Source organism: Oncorhynchus masou, chromosome 1 (genome assembly GCF_036934945.1).
Source record: "Oncorhynchus masou masou isolate Uvic2021 chromosome 1, UVic_Omas_1.1, whole genome shotgun sequence".
Taxonomy (NCBI): Eukaryota; Metazoa; Chordata; class Actinopteri; order Salmoniformes; family Salmonidae; genus Oncorhynchus; species Oncorhynchus masou.
The window spans coordinates 58,294,762-58,314,569 of NC_088212.1; the positions used below are offsets into that span (position 1 = coordinate 58,294,762).

Consider the following 19,808-nt stretch of genomic DNA (forward strand, 5'->3'; position numbering starts at 1 on the left):
TCTGATGTCCAGTAGCTATTTTCGGTCATAAGAGTCAGTAGCAGCAACTTTATGTACTTGTACAAACAATGTGAAAAAATCAAACAAAGTGGCACAGTTGGTTAGGAGCCCGTAAAACGCCAGCCATCCCATGTGGCGCCGTTTTCCCGTTCATGAAGCGCTTTAATCATGAAGTGCTTTGAGAGGTTGGTTATGGCACATGTTAACTCCCACCATCCCAGCCACCCTAGACCCAATCCAATTTTCATGCCGCCCCATCAGATTCATAGACGACACAATCACAATTGCTCTCCACACTGCCCACACCCACCTAGATAAGAGGAATACCTATGTGAGTATGCTGTTCCTTGACTACAGCTCTGCGTTCAGCACCATTATACCCTCCAAGCTTGTCACCAAGCTTAAGACACTGGGTCTGAACACCTCCCTCTGCAACTGGATCCTGCACTTCCAGACCGGCCGACCCCAGGTGGTGAGGGTAGGCAACATCACGTCCAACATGCTGACCCTTAACACAGGGGTTTGCTTAGTCTCCTCCTGTACTCCCTGTTCACCCACAACTGTGTGGCTACACACGTCTCCAACACCATTATCAAGTTCTCTGAAACCGCGACAGTGGTAGGCCTGATCACCAGCAATGATGAGTAAGCCTACAGAGAGGAGGTCACTGACCTGGCAGTGTGGTGCCAGAGCAACAACCTCTCCCTCAAAGTCAGCAAGACCAAGGAGCTGATCGTGGACTATAGGAAATGGGGGGGTCGAGCACATCCCCATCCACATCCACATCGACGGGGCGGCAGTGGTCTGTGTCCAAATCACAAAAAATGGTCCAAACACACACGCACAGTCGTGAGGAATGAGCGACAGAGCCTCTTCCCCCTCAGGAGTTTGAAAAAGTTTGGCATGGGCCCTCAAATCCTGAAAAGGTTCTACAGCTGTACAATTGAGAGCATTTTGACTGGCTGCATCACTGCTTGGCACTGCTTGGTATGGTAATAGCGTGGACATACAGAGGGTTGTGCGGACAGCCCAGTACATCACCGGGTCTGAGCTCCCTGCCATCCAGGACCTCTATGTCAGGTGTTTGAAAAAGATTCCCTGAAAATCGTCAAAGACCCCAACCACACGTGTGCCATCACCAGCACATTAGAGGCTGCCCTCTATAGACTTGAAATCATCACTGGCCACTTTAATAATGTAATGCTAGTCACTTGAATAATGTTTACATATTTTGCATTACTCATCTTATATGTATGTAATGTATTCTATCCTATTCTACTGTATCTTAGTCTATGCCGCTCTGACATTGCTCACCCAAATATTTATACATTATAAATTCCATTCCTTTACTTTAGATTTGTGTGTATTGTGTGTATTGTTGTGAAATTGTCAGATGTTTTTTGTTGGATATTACTGCACTGTTGGAGCTAGAAACACAAGCATTTTGCCACACCCCCAATAACATCTGCTAAACACGTTTATGTGTTACAGGTACCGGTGCATGTCAAGAGGTACCGGTGCATGTCAAGAGGTACCGGTGCATGTCAAGAGGTACCGGTGCATGTCAAGAGGTACCAGTGCATGTCAAGAGGTACCGGTGCATGTCAAGAGGTACCGGTGCATCAAGTCTGACACCAACAGGCTCTTGAACAGCTTCTATCCCTAAGCAATACGACTGATAAATAGCTAACAAAATAGCTACACGGACTGAGTTTAGCTGGTATCTTTATTGAACTTTAATTTCAATATTTGCACTGTTTCTGTGCACACTCACAAGGCCCTACAGACTCACACACACTGTCACACTTTCACACACACAAACACTTACTCCATCATTTGCTCACTCACACATAATATGCACATACAATTTATACTGACTCTACACACCCGCACACCCACTTCTGCTACTCTGTTTATCTTAAATCCTGTTGCCTAGTCCCCTTACCCCTATACATATCTACCTCCATTACTCCAGTATCCCGGCACATGTCAATTTCGTATTGGAACTTACTTTTTAAATACTTCCTATATTATAGTATGCTTGCTTACTTACTTTTTATTGTATTTCATATTTCATATTCTTATTTGTCGTGTGTTTTTTTTTTGTAGTAATACATTGTTATTGATTATTGCATTGTTGGGTTATGAGTTTGCAAGAAAAGCATTTCACTGTACTTGTGCATGTGACATTAAAACAATATTCCACAGGCCACAATCAACAGCCTGATCAACTCTATGCGAAGGAGTGATGGTCACACCAGATTCTGACTGGTTTTCTGATCCACGCCCCTACTTTCTTTTTTAAGGTGTCTATGAATATCAGATGCATATCTGTATTCCCAGTCATGTGAAATCCATAAATTACGTCCTAAGGAGTTTATTTCAATTGACTGATTTCGATATATGAACTGTATCTTAGTAAAATCATTGAAATTGTTGCATGTTGCGTTTATATTTTGGTTCAGTGTAAATTCTTGGTTGTGGCTGAATTTACCTCTACCAGATGCCTTTTATAAAAAAAAGTACGCTGAAAACCATTGCACTACGTTTTTACCCATTGAATACCATTCAAAAAAACATCAAAAATTTAAAAACTACAAGGCTACTTCCTGGAAAACCATGCGCCACTTTCATATGGAATAAACCCTAATATGGTTTAAAGTTAAGGGGCCAATTGCGGAAGAAAATGTGACTGGGATGTTTGAGATGAATATGGGAAACACTGGGTTAATGATATTTGAAGGCCATCTCCGCAGATGAGAGTAAAGTACAAAAGCAATACAATTATGTTGGGCCGCCTGCTGCAGAATATTGCTTCATTATTGGAAAAATTCAGAATCCCCATTTAACACGACTTCAAAATGGTTTCTCCTTACTGAACACAACCTCAATTGATCCAGTAGGTGGTAGTGTTGGACCTAACTGTGATGACAAGGTTTGATCATAAATCTAAGGGTGGGATCCCCATTTGGGAGACAGGATTTTCTTTCTGGGGATTTTTTCATAACCCTCAATAGTTATTATACTGTGCTCTATTCTAGATTTTCTGCTACTCTACACTGTAGGCTATATTTAATTTATAGGCTACAATGACTACACATTTTATGTTCCAAAATCCAATCCGGACAGCAGCCTCAGCAAGCACTGTAAACACTTAAATAACAGAACAAATTGAGGAGACAAAAATACTTGGTGTTACCTTAGATTGTAAACTGTCATGGTCAAAACATAGATTCAATGGATGTAAAGATGGGGAGAGGTCTGTCCGTAATAAAGAGATGCTCTGCTTTTTTGACATCACACTTCACAAACCAAGTCCTGCAGGCTCTAGTTTTATCTTATCTTGATTATTGTCCAGTCATATGGTCAATTGCTGCAAAAAAAGGCAGAGTTAAGCTGCAGCTGGCCCAGAGTAGAGCAGCAAGTCTGACAGTAGTGAAGAGGGCTAATATTAATACTATGCATGCCAGTCTCTCTTGGCTAAGAGTTGAGGAAAGACTGACTGCGTCACTTCTTGTTTTTATGAGAAACATTAATGTGTTGGAAATTCCAAATTGTTTCCATAGTCAAATTACACACAGCGCTGACACACACACTTACCCCAGCAGACATGCCACCAGGGGTCTTTTCACAGTCCCCAGGTCCAGAACAAATTCAAGGAAACGTACAGTATTATACAGACCGCAAACCTGGTTTCAAAAAACAAATAAAGCAACACCTCATGGCACGACGCCTCTCACCCATGTGACCTACCTGTTTTGTGTATGTAATGACATGTAGTATGTGTAACTGATAGATGCCCGCACACCACATCTTAATGTTTTTAAGTGTATGTAAATTGTAAAGTCTTTTGTCTGTAATGTATTGTTTGTTTTGTCGGACCTCAGTAAGACTAGCTGTTGCCATTGGCGTCTGCAAATGGTTGATTCTAATAAATCACATAAAAAAAATGTAATACAATAATTTAGCCGAAGGGCATTCAAATGGAAATGGTTATTTTAACCACAGTGCCATCATTCACATACTTATCTACTTCACTTTGCGTAATGGAAGATAACTCAGACGTGATGTAATTGTGGCTTTGATAGGCTTATGGATTTAAATAAAACATGACTAAATGGCTCAGAAACACAAGACAGTAGTGAAGACACATGGAGTGTGTTAGTTAGACATCAACAAGCTCCCGAGTGGCACAATGTTCTAAGGCACTGCATTTCAGTGCTTGAGGTTTCACTGCAGACACCATGGTTCGAATCCAGGCTGTATCACAACTGGCTGTGATTGGGAGTCTCGTATGGCGGTGCACAATTGGTACAGCGTTGTCCGGGTTTGGCTGGTGTAGGCTGTCATTGTAAATAATAATTTGTTCTTAACTGACTTGCCTGGTTAAATATAAAATAAAGCCTGTAGGTAACAACTTTCTTATTGTTTTGCTCAGATACTCGAAAAGAACCGCTCACAATTAAATGCTTTTTTTAGATGGTAACCTGAGTGTTTAGAGAATGTAGGTTGAGGATTGGGAGGGATTTTGTAAAGGGGTTGAAGAGGAACACTGCCCATCCATTTGAAAAGTGTAAAACTATGTACTTCCAGTGGATTTTTTAGTGGAAACAATGAATATAAGCCCTACCTTTGGGTTGATTATTATATTGATGTTTTAATTCCTTTAGGGAATTATTGTTAGGAGCAAACAGGATAATTGCCAAGCCGAATGTGTGTAGTTGTGCAGATACATTTCCAACACAAAGACAAGCAAGTAATGAAGATAGAAAAATAGCTTCAAATATGCATTTTTGTTGAATATTACTTAATGTACAGTTCTGTTGTAGTTTTTTTTAAACATTTTATATTCAACACTTTAGGTTTCAGCATTATTTAACTAGCTAAACCAAGCTTAACTGTTATTAATCAATTTTTTTATTTTATCTACAATGTATCTTCTATCTTATCTTATATTCTATCTTATCTTATTATATTAACAGCTGAAAAGATATATTTGAAGAAAGTGGAAACCTACTGACAATCTATTCATGAGTTATGCCTACCAATATGTATACCTTCTAAAAATATAAATATATACAAATATAAATATTTATAACAGCATATAATATCCTCAAACATGCAATACATAGTAAGATTTTTTTTAAGTTAATAGAAGGATACATTGGGAAAACAATTTTTATTTCAGTGCCTCAAAATCTGTAGCCTATCATTGGTATAGTGAGTAGACAAGCTAATTCAGAAAAAACGGGGGTGTCTTTTGTCCCTTTTTAACATTCCAAAATAGAAATTGGAAACAGATTAACTATTTAAAAATACAAAATGAACATAGGGTCTCATAGTCCCCTTCTGTGTTTTCATCTGTTTCTTTCTTGTTAGCATTTTCCCATCCTGGAGTGTGAGACATTATGGGAATCTGTGAGAGAGAAGAGGATATATAACAATATATCATAGACACTCTATGTACTATACACATAACACTATCCTCATTATCATGATTTATACAATTTAGGCTTAGCTAGTTATGTTATCCACTGCTAGCTAATAATAATAATAATAATATCTATCTGGTGTTTAACATTACTTGCTAAGACTAATATCTAGCAACCACAGATGAAAGGTGTTCGCTAGTTATCACAACTTTGGCAAATACACTATCTAGTAAGGTAGTGTTAACATTGGAACAAAATGTCATGTACAAAATGTTTACACACCTCACACCGTGTCATGTTTCACACACGTTTCAAGGATTTCCTGCAGAATTCCCACCTGATGTGCAGCAACCTCGACTCAAGATAAAATGTCCTTATCTTTCAGCATATTCGTGTGCCCATATTCCCTTATTTGGGGGTCCGTTATCTACGGGTAATGCCTGAGGAAACAGAATCAAAAACGACCCCAACTACTGCCATTTCACCCATTACTTCTTGGAGCTCTGAGGTAAGCGATGTGCTCAGGATTGTGGTGGTTCATTTCTTTATTATCAAATGAGGAGAAACAAACTTATCACACAGAGTTACATACTTAAACTAAATCTTTCTTCACTTATTAATAGGGCAGCAGGTCAATACAACGCACACATAAAGTGAATCGATTGAGTGCTCTACGATTATGATGGCTGGTCGATGAATCACCCTCAGATGATTCATTGAGAGCCCCGAGACAAAAGTACAAAGGTCTTTTATAGCCAAGATACACCCCTTTCAACCTACAAGATGAACAACAGATGTATGGAATGGGTCACAAGGTTAAGATTTGTATGAAAGACACTTATAATTCACAGCAGCCAGTATCTGCTTTAAAAACAGTTATCTTTGTGTAGAGACCAAGGTCTGTTTGTGGGGTAATCTCTCCCTGGTACCATATAGAACAGAAACATTAACTCATGCTCTGGAATGCGGTCTCTAGGTTTTATCACCCAAAATACATAGTAAATCTCCTGTCAGTGTTATCTCCCAAAGGCCCACTTTCAGTTCACACAGACACAATATATATGAACCTTCTATTACGTTGCATAAAACAACCATTTAATGCAATAAAAATATTATAACACAATCTTGTAATTTCCACCATAGTATCCCTACTGTGTGTGAGCTTCATTGAATAACACCATGGCTGTTTTTAATGGTTTTCCCTATATGTTTGTATTCATCCTACAGTCCTTTTGCTGCCATATTTCAAGTTCACTGTGGGTCTCCTGGCCCTGATACTTGTGAACTCCTTTGTCTAGGTTGAGGAACTGACTTAGGTAGGTGACACAGGATACGGAGCAACCATGCCATAAGATTGACGCTTTGCTAAAGTCAATCGAACAGTCAATGCATTTTCAAAGTAACACTGGGACCTACTGGGACCCTAGTAACAGCGGGACCCCCATTTCAGATGACCAAAATGTATTTGGACAAACAGTGCATTCAGAAAGTATTCAGACCCCTTGACTTTTCCCACATTTTGTTATGTTACAGCCTTATTCTAAAAAAATTTTTTTTTTTGGTTCCTCATCAATCTCCACACAATACCCCATAATGACAAAGCAAAAACTGTTTTTTAGAAATTGTTGCAAATGTATAAAAATACAAATTAAGAAATATCACTTTTACATAAGTATTGAGACCCTTTACTCAGTACTTTGTTGAAGCACCTTTGACAGCGATTACAGCCTCGAGTCTTCTTGGATACGACGCCTCAAGCTAGACACACCTGTATTTGGGGAGTTTCTCCCATTCTTCTCTGCAGATCCTCTCAAGCTCTGTCAGTTTGTACGAGGAGCGTTTCTCAACAGCTGTTTTCAGGTCTTTACAGAGATGTTCGATCGGGTTAAATTTTGGGCTCTGAATGGGCCACTCAGGGACATTCAGAGACTTGTCCCGAAGACACTCTTTCATTGTCTTGGCTTTGTGCTTAGTGTCATTGTCCTGTTGGAAGGCAAACCTTTGCCCCAGTCTGAGGTCCTGAGCTCTCTGGATCAGGTTTTCATCAAGGATCTCTCTGTACTTTGTTCCGATTATCTTTGCCTCGATCCTGACGAGTCTCTCAATCCCTACCACTGAAAACATCCCCTCAGCATGATGCTGCCACCACCATGCTTCACTGTAGGGATGGTGCCAGGTATCCCCCAGACATGATGCTTGGCATTCAGGCTAAAGAGTTCAATCTTGCTTTCATCAGTCCAGAGAATCTTGTTTCCATTGGTCTGAGAGTCCTTTAGGTGCCTTTTGGCAAACTCCAAGCAGGTTGTCATGTGCCTTTTACTATCACGACTCAGGAGTGGCCCCGATGCAGACACAGGAGGTGGATGTACAGTTCTCAATCATTTATTAACCTTTTGCGACGAGGAATCCCGGATCCGGGATCGTAATCATAGCCTCAAACGAATTAGCATAACGCAGCAGACATAAATACCCCTAGAAACTTTTCCTATTCATGAAAATCGCAAATGAAATGAAATAAATATATTCAAACATAAGCTTAGCCTTTTGTTAACAACACTGTCATCTCAGATTTTCAAAATATGCGTTACAGCCAATGCTAGACAAGCATTTGTGTAAGTTTATCATGGCATAATGGCTACCTCAGTATTTTACGCAAGATTTTCTGCGGGAGACACCATGTGACCACTTGCTATATATGGTCCCTTACGGCTATTCTTCAATGGAAATGCGTAAAAAGACGTCACAATGCTGTAGACACCTTGGGGAATACGTGGGAAACGTAAGCTCATTCGTAGCTCATTCACAGCCATATAAGGAGTCATTGGCATGAGGCGGTTTCAAAAAAATGTGGCGCTTCCTGGTTGGATTTTTATCTGATTTTTATTTAGCCTGTAACATCAGTTCTGTGGCACTGACAGACAATATCTTTTTGGAAACGTCAGAGTGTTTTCTTTCCAAAGCTGTCAATTATATGCATAGTCAAGCATCTTTTTGTGACAAAATATCGTGTTTAAAACGGGAACGTTTTTCATCCAAAAATTAAAATATCGCCCCCTAGTCGCAAGAATTAATGCACGGAGCAAAGGGCAGGTCGAGGACAGGCAGAGGTTCGAAATCAGGTCAGAGTCAGGTAGGTACAGGATGGCAGGCAGGCTCGGAGTCATGGCAGGCAGAAGTTTGTAATCAGGTCAGAGTCAGGCAGGGACAGGACGGCAGGTAGGCTCGGGTCAGGGCAGTCAGAAAAGGTCCGAACCGGGAAAACTAGGAGACAAACACTTGAGAAACAAGAAAACGGGAAAGCACACTGGTAAGACCTGAAAAGACAAGATGAATGTGGGCGACACCTGGAGGGGAGGGTGGAGCACAAAGACAGGTTAAACCGATCAGGGTGTGACAGTTACTGAGGAGTGGCTTCTATCTGGCCATAAAGGCCTGATTAGTGGAGTGCTGCAGAGATGGTTGTCTTTCTGGAAGGTTCTCCCATCTCTACAGAAGAACTCTGGAGCTCTGTCAGAGTGACCATCATCCCATATTCCTAGCACGCACTGACTGCATCAAGCTTGTGACTACAAATTTGTTGGATACATTTGCTGTTTGTTTTGGTTGTGTTTCAGACTATTTCGTGCCCAATAGAAAATACTGGTAAAAAATGTATTGTGTCATTTTAGAATCCCTTTTATTGTTAATAAGAGCAGAATATGTTTGTAAAAACTTTAACATTAATGTGAAGGCTACCATGATTATGGATAATCCTGAATGAATTGTGACTAATGATGAGTGAGAAAGTTACAGATGCACAAATATCATACACCCGCCCAAAATGCTAATCTCCCGTTATTGTAGTGGTGAGAAGTTAGCTTGTCTTGGGGGTAAAATATTTGTGATATGTATGAAAATACTCTCAAATGAAAGCTGTCAGTCTGCACTTTAACCTCATAGTCATTGTATCGTTTCAAATCCAAAATTCTTGATAGGGAGCCAAAAAAAAAAAAAAATGTGTCACTGTCCCAATACATTTGGAGTTCAATGTATTTCTTGTGTGAAGTATTTTTAAGGTCCCACTGTTACTGGTGTCCCAGTCCGTCCCTGTGTTGGAGAGCCCTGCGGTTGCGGGCGGTGCAGTTGCCATACCAGGCGGTGATACAGCCCTACAGGATGCTCTCAATTGTGAATCTATAAAAGTTTGTGAGGGTCTTTGTCATGTCTTATTATGTCTGTTCCTGTCCTTTCTCTTCACTCTGTCTCTCTCTGCTGGTCTTATTAGGTTACCTTCTCTTTCTCTCCTTCTCCAGCTGTTCCTCATCTCCCCTAACTACCTCGTTCACCCTTTCCCCACCTGTTCCCTTTTTTCCCTCTGATTAGGTCTCTATTTCTCTCTCTGTTCCTGCTACTTTCGGTGTCAGATTCTCGTTTGTGTTTCTCATGCCAGAAGCAAGCTATCGTCTCGTTTGCTTCCTCCTTGTCCTATCCTGTCGGAGTCTGCCTGGCAGGTGCATCCTGTACACTTCTAACTGTCTTTCGTTTGCACTGTGTCCAGTTCATCTGATGCTACGTGTGATCAGGTACCACCGTTCCTCTGTGACCCGCACCGACCCAGAGCGACCTGCAGCCTGTCGCCGCTAACCTGCTATTCATCAGAGGGACTTTATGTTTCATTTGTCGCCCTCTCTGCGGGTAGTCTATTGTGCCATTGTCAACGTCGGAAGAGGATCTATGCCATTCCTGTTTTCTCATTAAAGAACTCTGTTTCTGTTAAACCGCTTTTGGGTCTTCACTCAAGTGCATAACAGTCTTCTTCACCACACTGCGGTCCCATCAATGTGGATAGGGGCATGCTCCCTCTGCTTTTTCCTGAAGTCCACCATCTGCTCTTTCATTTTTTTGACGTTGAAGGAGAGGTTATTTCCTGGCACCACTCCACCAGGGCCCTCACCTCCTCCCTGTAGTCTCTCATCATTGTTGGTAATGGTTGTGTCGTCTACAAACTTGATTGAGTTGGAGGCGTGTGTGGCCATGCAGTCATGGGTGAACAAGGAGTACAAGAGGGGGCTGACTATGCCTTGTGGGGGCCCTGTATTGAGGATCAGTGAAGTGGAGGTGTTGTTACCTCCCTTCACCACCTTGGGGCGGCCTGTCAGGAAGTCCAGGACCCAGTGTGTTGAGGATGAGTGAAGTAGAGGTGTTGCTACCTCCATTCATCACCTGGGTGCGGCCTGTCAGGAAGTCCAGAACCAGGTTGCACAGGGCGGGGTTCAGACCCAGGGCCCCAAGCTTGTTGATGAGCTTGGAGGTACTATGGTGTTAAAGGTACATAGGTATTCCTCTTGTCCAGGCATTTCGCTACACTCGCATTTACATTTGCTAACCATGTGTATGTGACCAATAACATTTGATTTGATTTGATTTAATGCATAGTACATTTAAAGTTAAAAAAATAATTAAACCTACATTCGAAAACCATGATTATTTTTTTAATACTGAACCGACCACAAAAAGCACCCATCGTTCAGCACTCGTGTGCTGACAAATGATTCAAGCTCGCTAACTTACCAGTTACCTAGTGTCACGACTTCCGCCGAAGTCGGCTCCTCTCCTTGTTCGGGCGGTGTTCGGCGAGCGACGTCACCGGCTTTCTTGCCATTGCCACTCCAATTTTCATATGTCCATTTGTCTTGACTTGTTTTCATACACACCTGGTTTTCATTTCCCCAATCAATCTACTCTGTTTCCCATCATGTTTTGTGTGTAATTGTTTTCATGTCAAGTGATGTTCGTTAACAAACAGATAACCGACCATTTCGAATCCCACCGTACCTTCTCCGCTATGCAATCTGGTTTCAGAGCTGGTCATGGGTGCACCTCAGCCAAGCTCAAGATCCTAAACGATATCATAACCGCCATCGATAAGAAACAATACTGTGCAGCCGTATTAATCGACCAGGCCAAGGCCTTCGACTCTGTCAATCACCACATCCTTATCGGCAGACTCAACAGCCTTGGTTTCTTAAATGATTGCCTCGCCTTGTTCACCAACTACTTCTCCGATAGAGTTCAGTGTGTCAAATCGGAGGGCCTGTTCTCCAGGCCTCTGGCAGTCTCTATAGGGGTGCCACAGGGTTCAATTCTTGGGCCAACTCTCTTCTCTGTATACATCAATGATGTCACTCTGGCTGCTGGTGAGTCTCTGATCCACCTCTACGCAATAGACACCATTCTGTATACTTCTGGCCCTTCTTTGGACACTGTGTTAACTACCCTCCAGACAAGCTTCAATGCCATACAACTCTCCTTCCATGGCCTCCAACTGCTCTTAAATACAAGTAAAACTAAATGCATGCTCTTCAACCGATCGCTGCTCGCACCTGCCCGCCCGTCCATCATCACTACTCTGGTGTCTGGTTAGACTGTAATCTCTCCTTCCAAACATCTCCAATCCAGAATTAAATCTAGAATTGGCTTCCTATTTCGCAACAAAGCATCCTTCACTCATGCAGCCAAACATACCCTCGTAAAACTGACCATCCTACCGATCCTCGACTTCAGCAATGTCATTTACAAAATAGCCCCCAACACTACTCAACAAATTGGATGCAGTCTATCACAGTGCCATCCGTTTTGTCACCAAAGCCCCATATACTACCCACAACTGCAACCTGTACGCTCTCGTTGGCTGGCCCTCGCTTCATACTCATCGCCAAACCCACTGGCTCCAGGTCATCTACAAGACCCTGCTAGGTAAAGCCCCGCCTTATCTCAGCTCGCTGGTCACCATACCAGCACCCACCCGTAGCACGCACTTCAGCAGGTATATCTCACTGGTCACCCCCAAAGCAAATTCCTCCTTTGGCCGCCTCTCCTTCCAGTTCTCTGCTGCCAATGACTGGAACGAACTACAAAAATCACTGAAACTGGAGACACTTATCTCCCTCACTAGCTGTCAGAGCGGCTCACAGATCACTGCACCTGTACATAGCCCATCTGTAAATAGGCAAAACAACCACCTCATCCCCTATTGTATTTATTTATTTATCTTTGCACATCTACCATTCCAGTGTTTAATTGCTATTTTGTATCTACTTCGCCACCATGGCCTACTTATTGCCTTACCTCCCTTATCTCACCTCATTTGCACACATTGTACATAGACTTGTTTTTATACTGTAATATTGACTGTTTGTTTGTTTACTCCATGTGTAACTCTGTGTTGTTTGTTGTATGTGTCGAACTGCTTTGCTTTATCTTGGCCAGGTTGCAGTTGTAAATGAGAACTTGTTCTCAACTTGCCTACCTGGTTAAATAAAGGCGAAATACAAATAAAAATAAAATAATGATTAGTGAGAAAGTTACAGACGCATGAATATCATACCCCGCCAGAAAATGCTAACCTTCTGTTATTGTAATGGTGAGTAGATAGCATGCCTTGAGGGTATAACATTTGTGATATGGATGAAAATACCCTCAAATTAAAGCAGGCAGTTTGCACTTTAACCTCATAGTCATTGTATAATTTCAAATCCAAAATGCTGGAGTACAAAGCCAAAACAACGACAAATGTGTCACAGTTCCAATACTTTTGGAGCTCGATGTATTTTCATGTATTTTGCTCTTCATGAATTCATATTCTCTATGTTCATTTTATATGTATTCTCCGTTGTCGTTGTCTTTTTTCACATTGTCATACAAAGTTTGAAGGTGAGAAAAAAAAACAGTTTTGGCACTATCTCACATTACCAAGCATATAAATAATAAAAACAATGTCATGATTTAGCATACTTAATGGATCCAATGTTCTTTCTTACAGAGAATGTTGTGGAAGAAGACACCTCTGCTGAGCTCTCTGTTGGTGAGCTGCTGACCAGAGCCAACAGGGACCTCAGTAAGTTGGTTCAATGCTCAAGGAATAAAGAGGATGCAGATTAATATTTTGGATTAACCCTCAGAGTAACCTGTTCTCCATGTTCTTTACTCAAGCCCCCGAAGCCGATGAGCCTACTCTGATGGGAGACATTGCCATTCCCTCGGAGAAGAACGCTGACCCCTGCACCGCCCGCGGATGTCTGTGGCAAAAGTACAGTGACGGAAACATCTGGGTGCCCTACGTTATTGCCAACCACTTCTGTAAGTGTTCACTTTTGTGTACATTTCATTTCATATGTTGAGATATTGCACAAGCGATGCAACACTTTCACTATCGGTTGTTGTTCATTTGATCTCTACAACAGCATCTCGCGAAGTAGCTATCATCCTGCGGGGTCTTGACTCCTTTGCCGAAACCACCTGCATCCGCTTCTTCCAGCGCCAGAATGAAAGGGACTACCTCAGCATTGAGTCTCGCAGCGGGTGAGCCTGAATTTAAACAACATTATTAAACAAATTAAACATTACTATTTTATGTAACCTTCATTTAACTAGGAAAGTCACATCAATACATATGTAACTGAATTTCCCTTTGAAGATTATAATCCCTACAATAATAGTTGTTGATCCCCACCACCATGTATCTCTTATGAACCCATTACCCCGAGGTTTCCTAAAACCCTTACAATGAACTAGATGATTAGGGTAGGCCTTATTTCTGGCATTGGATTGGTGCACCTTGACTCTCCTCTGCTCTTCTTCACAGATGTTACTCCTATGTTGGCCGTCAGGGTAATGCCCAGACTGTGTCTCTGGCCCGTCAGGGCTGCCTGTACCACAGCACCGTCCAGCATGAGCTCCTCCACGCCCTGGGCTTTAACCACGAGCAGACCCGCAGCGACCGTGACAACCACATCCATGTCTACTGGGAGGACATCATTGATGGTCAATACCATTCATTTATCCTGTTTCCCTTGAACTTACTTTCACTTTACATGATAAGAAACGGCCTCTATCTCTAACTGCTAATTCTAACAAAAGACAATATTTTGGGGGCTGCATAATGCTGTACTTGTCAGCATGCCTGCTTTTTGTTTTTCAAGCTGTAGTGTCATCTATAGTTCTATAGTTGTTCATTTCTGTTTATTAATATTGTAACTGAGGGATCTTGCTCATAAAGTAGGGTGAAACGCAGCCTATCAGCTCTATGAACATTTTGTGTTTAATCTGTTTATCCCAGACATGAAGTACAACTTCGACAAGATCGCCACTCTGAACCAAGGAACTCCCTATGACTACAACTCTGTCATGCAGTACGAGAGGTCAGCTATGTGATGTCTTTCGAATAATTACAAATATCTCTGGAATGGACCCCAATTATACGTAATGTTCCATCCCTTCCACAGTGTCCTTTCATTCAGGCCAATATATACTGTACCTTCAGCAGTGACATTGTTGAGTAGGCCTAAATTGTGTTGCATTGTGATTTGTTGTGGTCACAGGTACGCCTTCTCCAAGAACAACCGCCCCACCATGGTGCCCTTCCCCGACAGCAACGTGTCTTTCGGCGAGGCCACTCAGATGAGCAAGAACGACATCGACAGGCTGAACAGGCTGTATGGCTGCTGTGAGTACTGTCACACTGAACAACTTACTGTACCTGGGTTTGGATGATTCAATCTAGGCCAAGGCTGCTAGAATGGATCATACATCCTCGTTACAACCTCCTGGATGCCTCTTCCCCAGAGCTAATATAGCTTGAATATATCTAGAGCTTAATAACTGTGAGAATTGTGACATTGAGGGTGGGAGGATATATTACAATGGACATAACTTTATGTGTATGATTAAATAACCACTATTGTTTTCTCCTTTCCCCCCAATAGAAACCTGTGGTCTCACTTCCCATGGACTCACTTCCCAAGGAGTAAATTGACCTCTAGTGGTAGAACTATTAGAATTCAATTTGCCTCAAAACATCAAGGCTGTGCAATCTCTAATAATCACAATAAAAATATGATCAACAGAAATCAAAAGCTAATCTGTGTTGATCCTTCCATTTTAATACAGTTCTCCAAATATGTGTCCATACATGCTTTACTCAGCATAAGTATTATAATGCTTTGAACAAGTATTACAGCTATGGAACGTCTTCATAGTAACCCAAAACAGAAGCAATTGTGGACTGTGTTGAATAACAAATACAATCATAAAAATATTTTGTGTTTACTTCTATGTAAGAAAAGTATTATAACCAGTTTGAGGAAAACATAAAAAGTGACTTCTCCCTCAACATCCTACTCATCTCAACAGAGAAAACATCAATATAAAATTTGAATGCACAATATCATCTATAAAAGTGTACAATATTCATAGTTTAGTTTTCCCCAATTCCCTTATACTACATAGTTGGAATTTAGACAGTGAAGCTATTATGTTTAATTTGGCTCTATACTCCAGCATTTTGGATTTGAGATCAATGTTTAATATGAGGCGACAATACCGAAATTCACATTTTATTTGAGGGTATTTTCATTCATATCTGTTTTACTGTTTAGAAATTAAAGCACTTTACGTATCTAGTGCCCCCGTATTCAATTTAGTCAAGTTCAGTATTTGGGCTCATATTATCCTAGCATGCAATGAATACATCAAGCTTGTGACTACAAACTTGTTGTATGTGTTTCTTAAATTGTGTTTCTTAAATTCTGTCTGGTTAATCCCTCTTACTTCGGACGTGTCACTCAACAGACAGTCTAGGGGTTCAACACAATGCGCATTGCAGAAGTCGCAGGTTATAACACAATTGAAATGTGCATTATTGAAATGTGAAAGTAATGCAGTCTCCGCAAACTCGGGAAAATTGACTTTTGATTATTATATTGCGCTGCAGCACGGATCTTCAGTGCTACGGACTGAATCGAGCCCTGGGTGATCTAGGAATAGGAACTCCAAGGTTGTCCTCCATGCACTGTTAGGCGTTTGTCCCATAACGGATTCATCACCTGTCTTTCCCACAGTGCAAGTAGTAGTGTTCCTTTTCCTACCTTACATTGCCAACACACATCGTCTTGTGACAAACCCATCCTATTGTAATCTAAGGAGAGTCAAATCTAATTTATGAATAACTTTCAGCTGAATACCTTTTCCCTTGGCTTCTCTGACATTTTGTCCAATTATTGGATATAATATACAACAATATCTTCGCATCTATCTCACATTGTCTATACCGTTGCCATACAATTCTCACATTTTCACGTGTCATTACTAACTTTTAAAAGCATTTCGTAACATAAGGGAGCTGATTGTACAGCGATGGCAGTGGGAAAAAAATATTCTAAAAACATTGTCTTTTGACATTACTGCCCCTCCTAGTTGGTGTGTAGCTCGTTGGGGTTATATTGTGTTAACTTTTGTGCAGCCTAAAATTAGCCATTCAAGTGCGTACTTATCCTCATTATTGTGGAATTATTGTTGAGGGAAATCCAGCCTGTTGGAAAATATCTCATGGCATCCTCCAAAACCAACCAAATAGTAATCCTTTGTATTACGAGTAGTAATCAACAGGAATTAGCAAAACTATTCACATGAATGGCTAATTCTAGGCTTCGCAAAGGCTTTTAACACAGCATACAACCTCAGCCAGCTACATACCATCTAAACTCAGCAAAAAAAGAAACCGCTCACTGTCAACTGCGTTTACTTTCAGCAAACTTAACATTTGTAAATATTTGCATGAACATTACAAGATTCAACAACTGAGACATAAACTGAACAAGTTCCACAAACATGTGACAAACAGAAATGGAATAATGTGTCCCTGAACAAAGGGGACACAAAAGTAAGTTAGTATCTGGTGTGGCCACCAGCTGCATTAAGTACTGCAGTGCATCTCCTCCTCATGGACTGCACCAGATTTGACAATTCTTGCTGTGAGATGTTACCCCACTCTTCCACCAAGGCACCTGCACGTTTTCTGACTTGTCTGGGTGGAATGGCCCTAGACCTCACCCTCCGATCCAGCAGGTCCCAGACGTGCTCAATGGGATTGACATCCGGGCTTTTCGATGTCCATGGCAGAACACTGACATTCCTGTATTGCAGGAAATTATGCACAGAATGAGCAGTATGGCTGGTGGCATTGTCATGCTGGAGGGTCATGGCAGGATGAGCCTGCAGGAAGGGTGCCACGTGAGGGAGGAGGATATCGTCCCTGTGCTGCACAGCGTTGAGATTGCCTGCAATGACAACAAGCTCAGTCCGATGATGCTGTGACACACCGCCCCAGACCATGACGGACCCTCCACCTCCAAATTGATCCCACTCCAGAGTACAGGCCTCGGTGTAACGCTCATTCCTTCGACGATAAACGTGAATCTGACCATCACTCCTGGTGAGACAAAACCGTGACTTGTCAGTGAAGAGCACTTTTGCCAGTCCTGTCTAGTCCAGCGACGGTGGGTTTATGTCCATAGGCGACTTTGTTGCCGGTGATGTCCAGCCTCCCTCAGTCTAGCCTCTTGTGGACAGTCTGAGCACTGATGGAAGGATTGTGCGTTCCTGGTGGAACTCGGGCAGTTGTTGTTGCCATCCTGTACCTGTCCCGCAGGTGTGACGTTCGGATGTACTGATCCTGTGCAGGTGTTGTTACACGCGGTCTGCCACTGTGAGGATGATCAGCTGTCCGTCGTGTCTCCCAGTAGCACTGTCTTAGGCGTCTCACAGTACGGACATTGCAATTTATTGCACCGGCCACATCTGCAGTCCTCATGCCTCCTTGCAGCATGCCTAGGGCACGTTCACACAGATGAGCAGGGACCCTGGGCATATTTTTGTGTTTTTCAGAGTCAGTAGAAAGGCTTCTTTAGTGTCCTAAGTTTTCATAACTGTGAACTTAATTGCCTACCATCTGTAAGCTGTTAGTGTCTTAACTACCCTTCCATAGGTGCATGTTCATTCATTGTTCATGGTTCGTTTAACAGGCATGGGAAATGAAGATCTGTGAAGTTATTTGGGTTTTTACTAATTATCTTTGAAAGACAGGGTCCTGAAAAAGGGACATTTCTTTTTTTGCTGTATTTAGGATGCCAATACCAGCCAGCACCATGGCGAGAGGCATACGCACTGTTTGTTTAAGTTTGTTTTTATGTTGTGTTATTGTCGTCCTATCCTCTGTTATTTTTGCAAGCAAGTTATGCCTAGTAGCTAGGTACTATGTGTAGCCTAACCTAGGTACTATGTTAATGTTATTTATTTATTTTCTGAACCACAACAAAAAGAAGTTCCCTTGCGGGAAAAATGAAGTTGTTCTATTCTATCTTATTTAACTCTGATGTCAATAGAATGTCAAGATACCTCATACCGGATTGCATCGACTTTAAATTAAAAGGTTTAGGTAACCATGGCTGATGCCATATTGTAGAAAATGGCATCTTCACTAACTCGTCTTTGCTCGCTCCTTGGAATGTGGCGCCTCAACATATGGATTTCCACACCATCTTATTCTGGGCCAGGTCCCAGGCTGATCTGGTGCTGAGTCCGAGGTGGTGTAGGTCGTCATCCAACTGGTAGGACCATCTCTGGCTTTTGGTCTTCGTCTTTGGTGTGGCCAGTTGGGGCATGGCTCCTTGAGGATAAGGGCAGGCTCCTAAGGTGGGTTAGATTGGCCAGGTGACCAAACAGTCGGAGACGTGAGAATCTAACCAGGGTGGAGACAGGTGGTTGGTTGGTCTTTTGGAGTATTGTAGAGTTTTGGATGTGGTCGCGCCATGTTCTACCCAGTACTCTGCGAAGGCCCTTGCAGTCAAAGGCGTCCAGGTGACATGTGAGGTCCAAGGTGAGAGTCCATGACTGATCCATACACCAGGATGCAGATGACCATGCTATTGTAAATGCAGAGTTTTGTTTTTAGAGAGAGGGTCCGTTGTTTCCAGATGTTGTCATGGCTGGTCATGATTGAGGATGCCCGGCCAATGAGTACTGTAGGTAGATGTCGGTGTTGCTCCTTCAGTTAGTTGTTAGGGTGCTTCCAAGGTAGCAGAACTTAGGAACAACACCAAGGTGGTGGGTATCAATAGCAGGCTTGTTGGAGGGGGGTTCAAAGTCACTTAAAGTTGCGCTCTCAAACTTTTGTATAATTTCAGCCAGTGGTTTTGAAAGTGGTGTTCACAAGCCAGAAGTGTTCCCCATTTTTTGTGGATTATGTCATCCAATTGTGTACTATGTCATCCATTTCATGGGATATTCCACAAATGTGTTGTGCTTAAGATCCCAGAGTGCATCTTTAAGGACTAGATTTTTGTTTTGTCCAGGCTGATCATGTGCCTGAGCGGGTCTCCTCATCCATGATTTCAAGGGCAAGACATGTAACATGTCAATGAGTTTAGCCAGGATTGCAACGTGCATAGTCCAGGTCAGAGAAGCTGAGATTCCCATATCTGGTACCACACATACTTCAGGCGACAGTCCTTCCCATGACAAAGTCGATGGCTGTGTTGAAGATGGTAGGTGCTAAAATAC

At 42.1% G+C, this 19,808-nt stretch overlaps 1 protein-coding gene across 1 annotated transcript; it reads left to right on the forward strand.

The window, feature by feature from the left end:
- The first annotated feature begins 337 nt into the window (after positions 1-337).
- LOC135539737 (hatching enzyme 1.2-like) lies at positions 338-17,564 on the forward strand. The gene is made up of 9 exons (XM_064965852.1): positions 338-478; positions 1,492-1,591; positions 13,234-13,308; positions 13,404-13,550; positions 13,655-13,772; positions 14,056-14,234; positions 14,530-14,611; positions 14,792-14,916; positions 17,251-17,564. The coding sequence occupies exons 1-9, from the start codon at positions 338-340 to the stop codon at positions 17,562-17,564; spliced, it is 1,281 nt and encodes a 426-aa protein (XP_064821924.1).
- Positions 17,565-19,808: the final 2,244 nt, after the last annotated feature.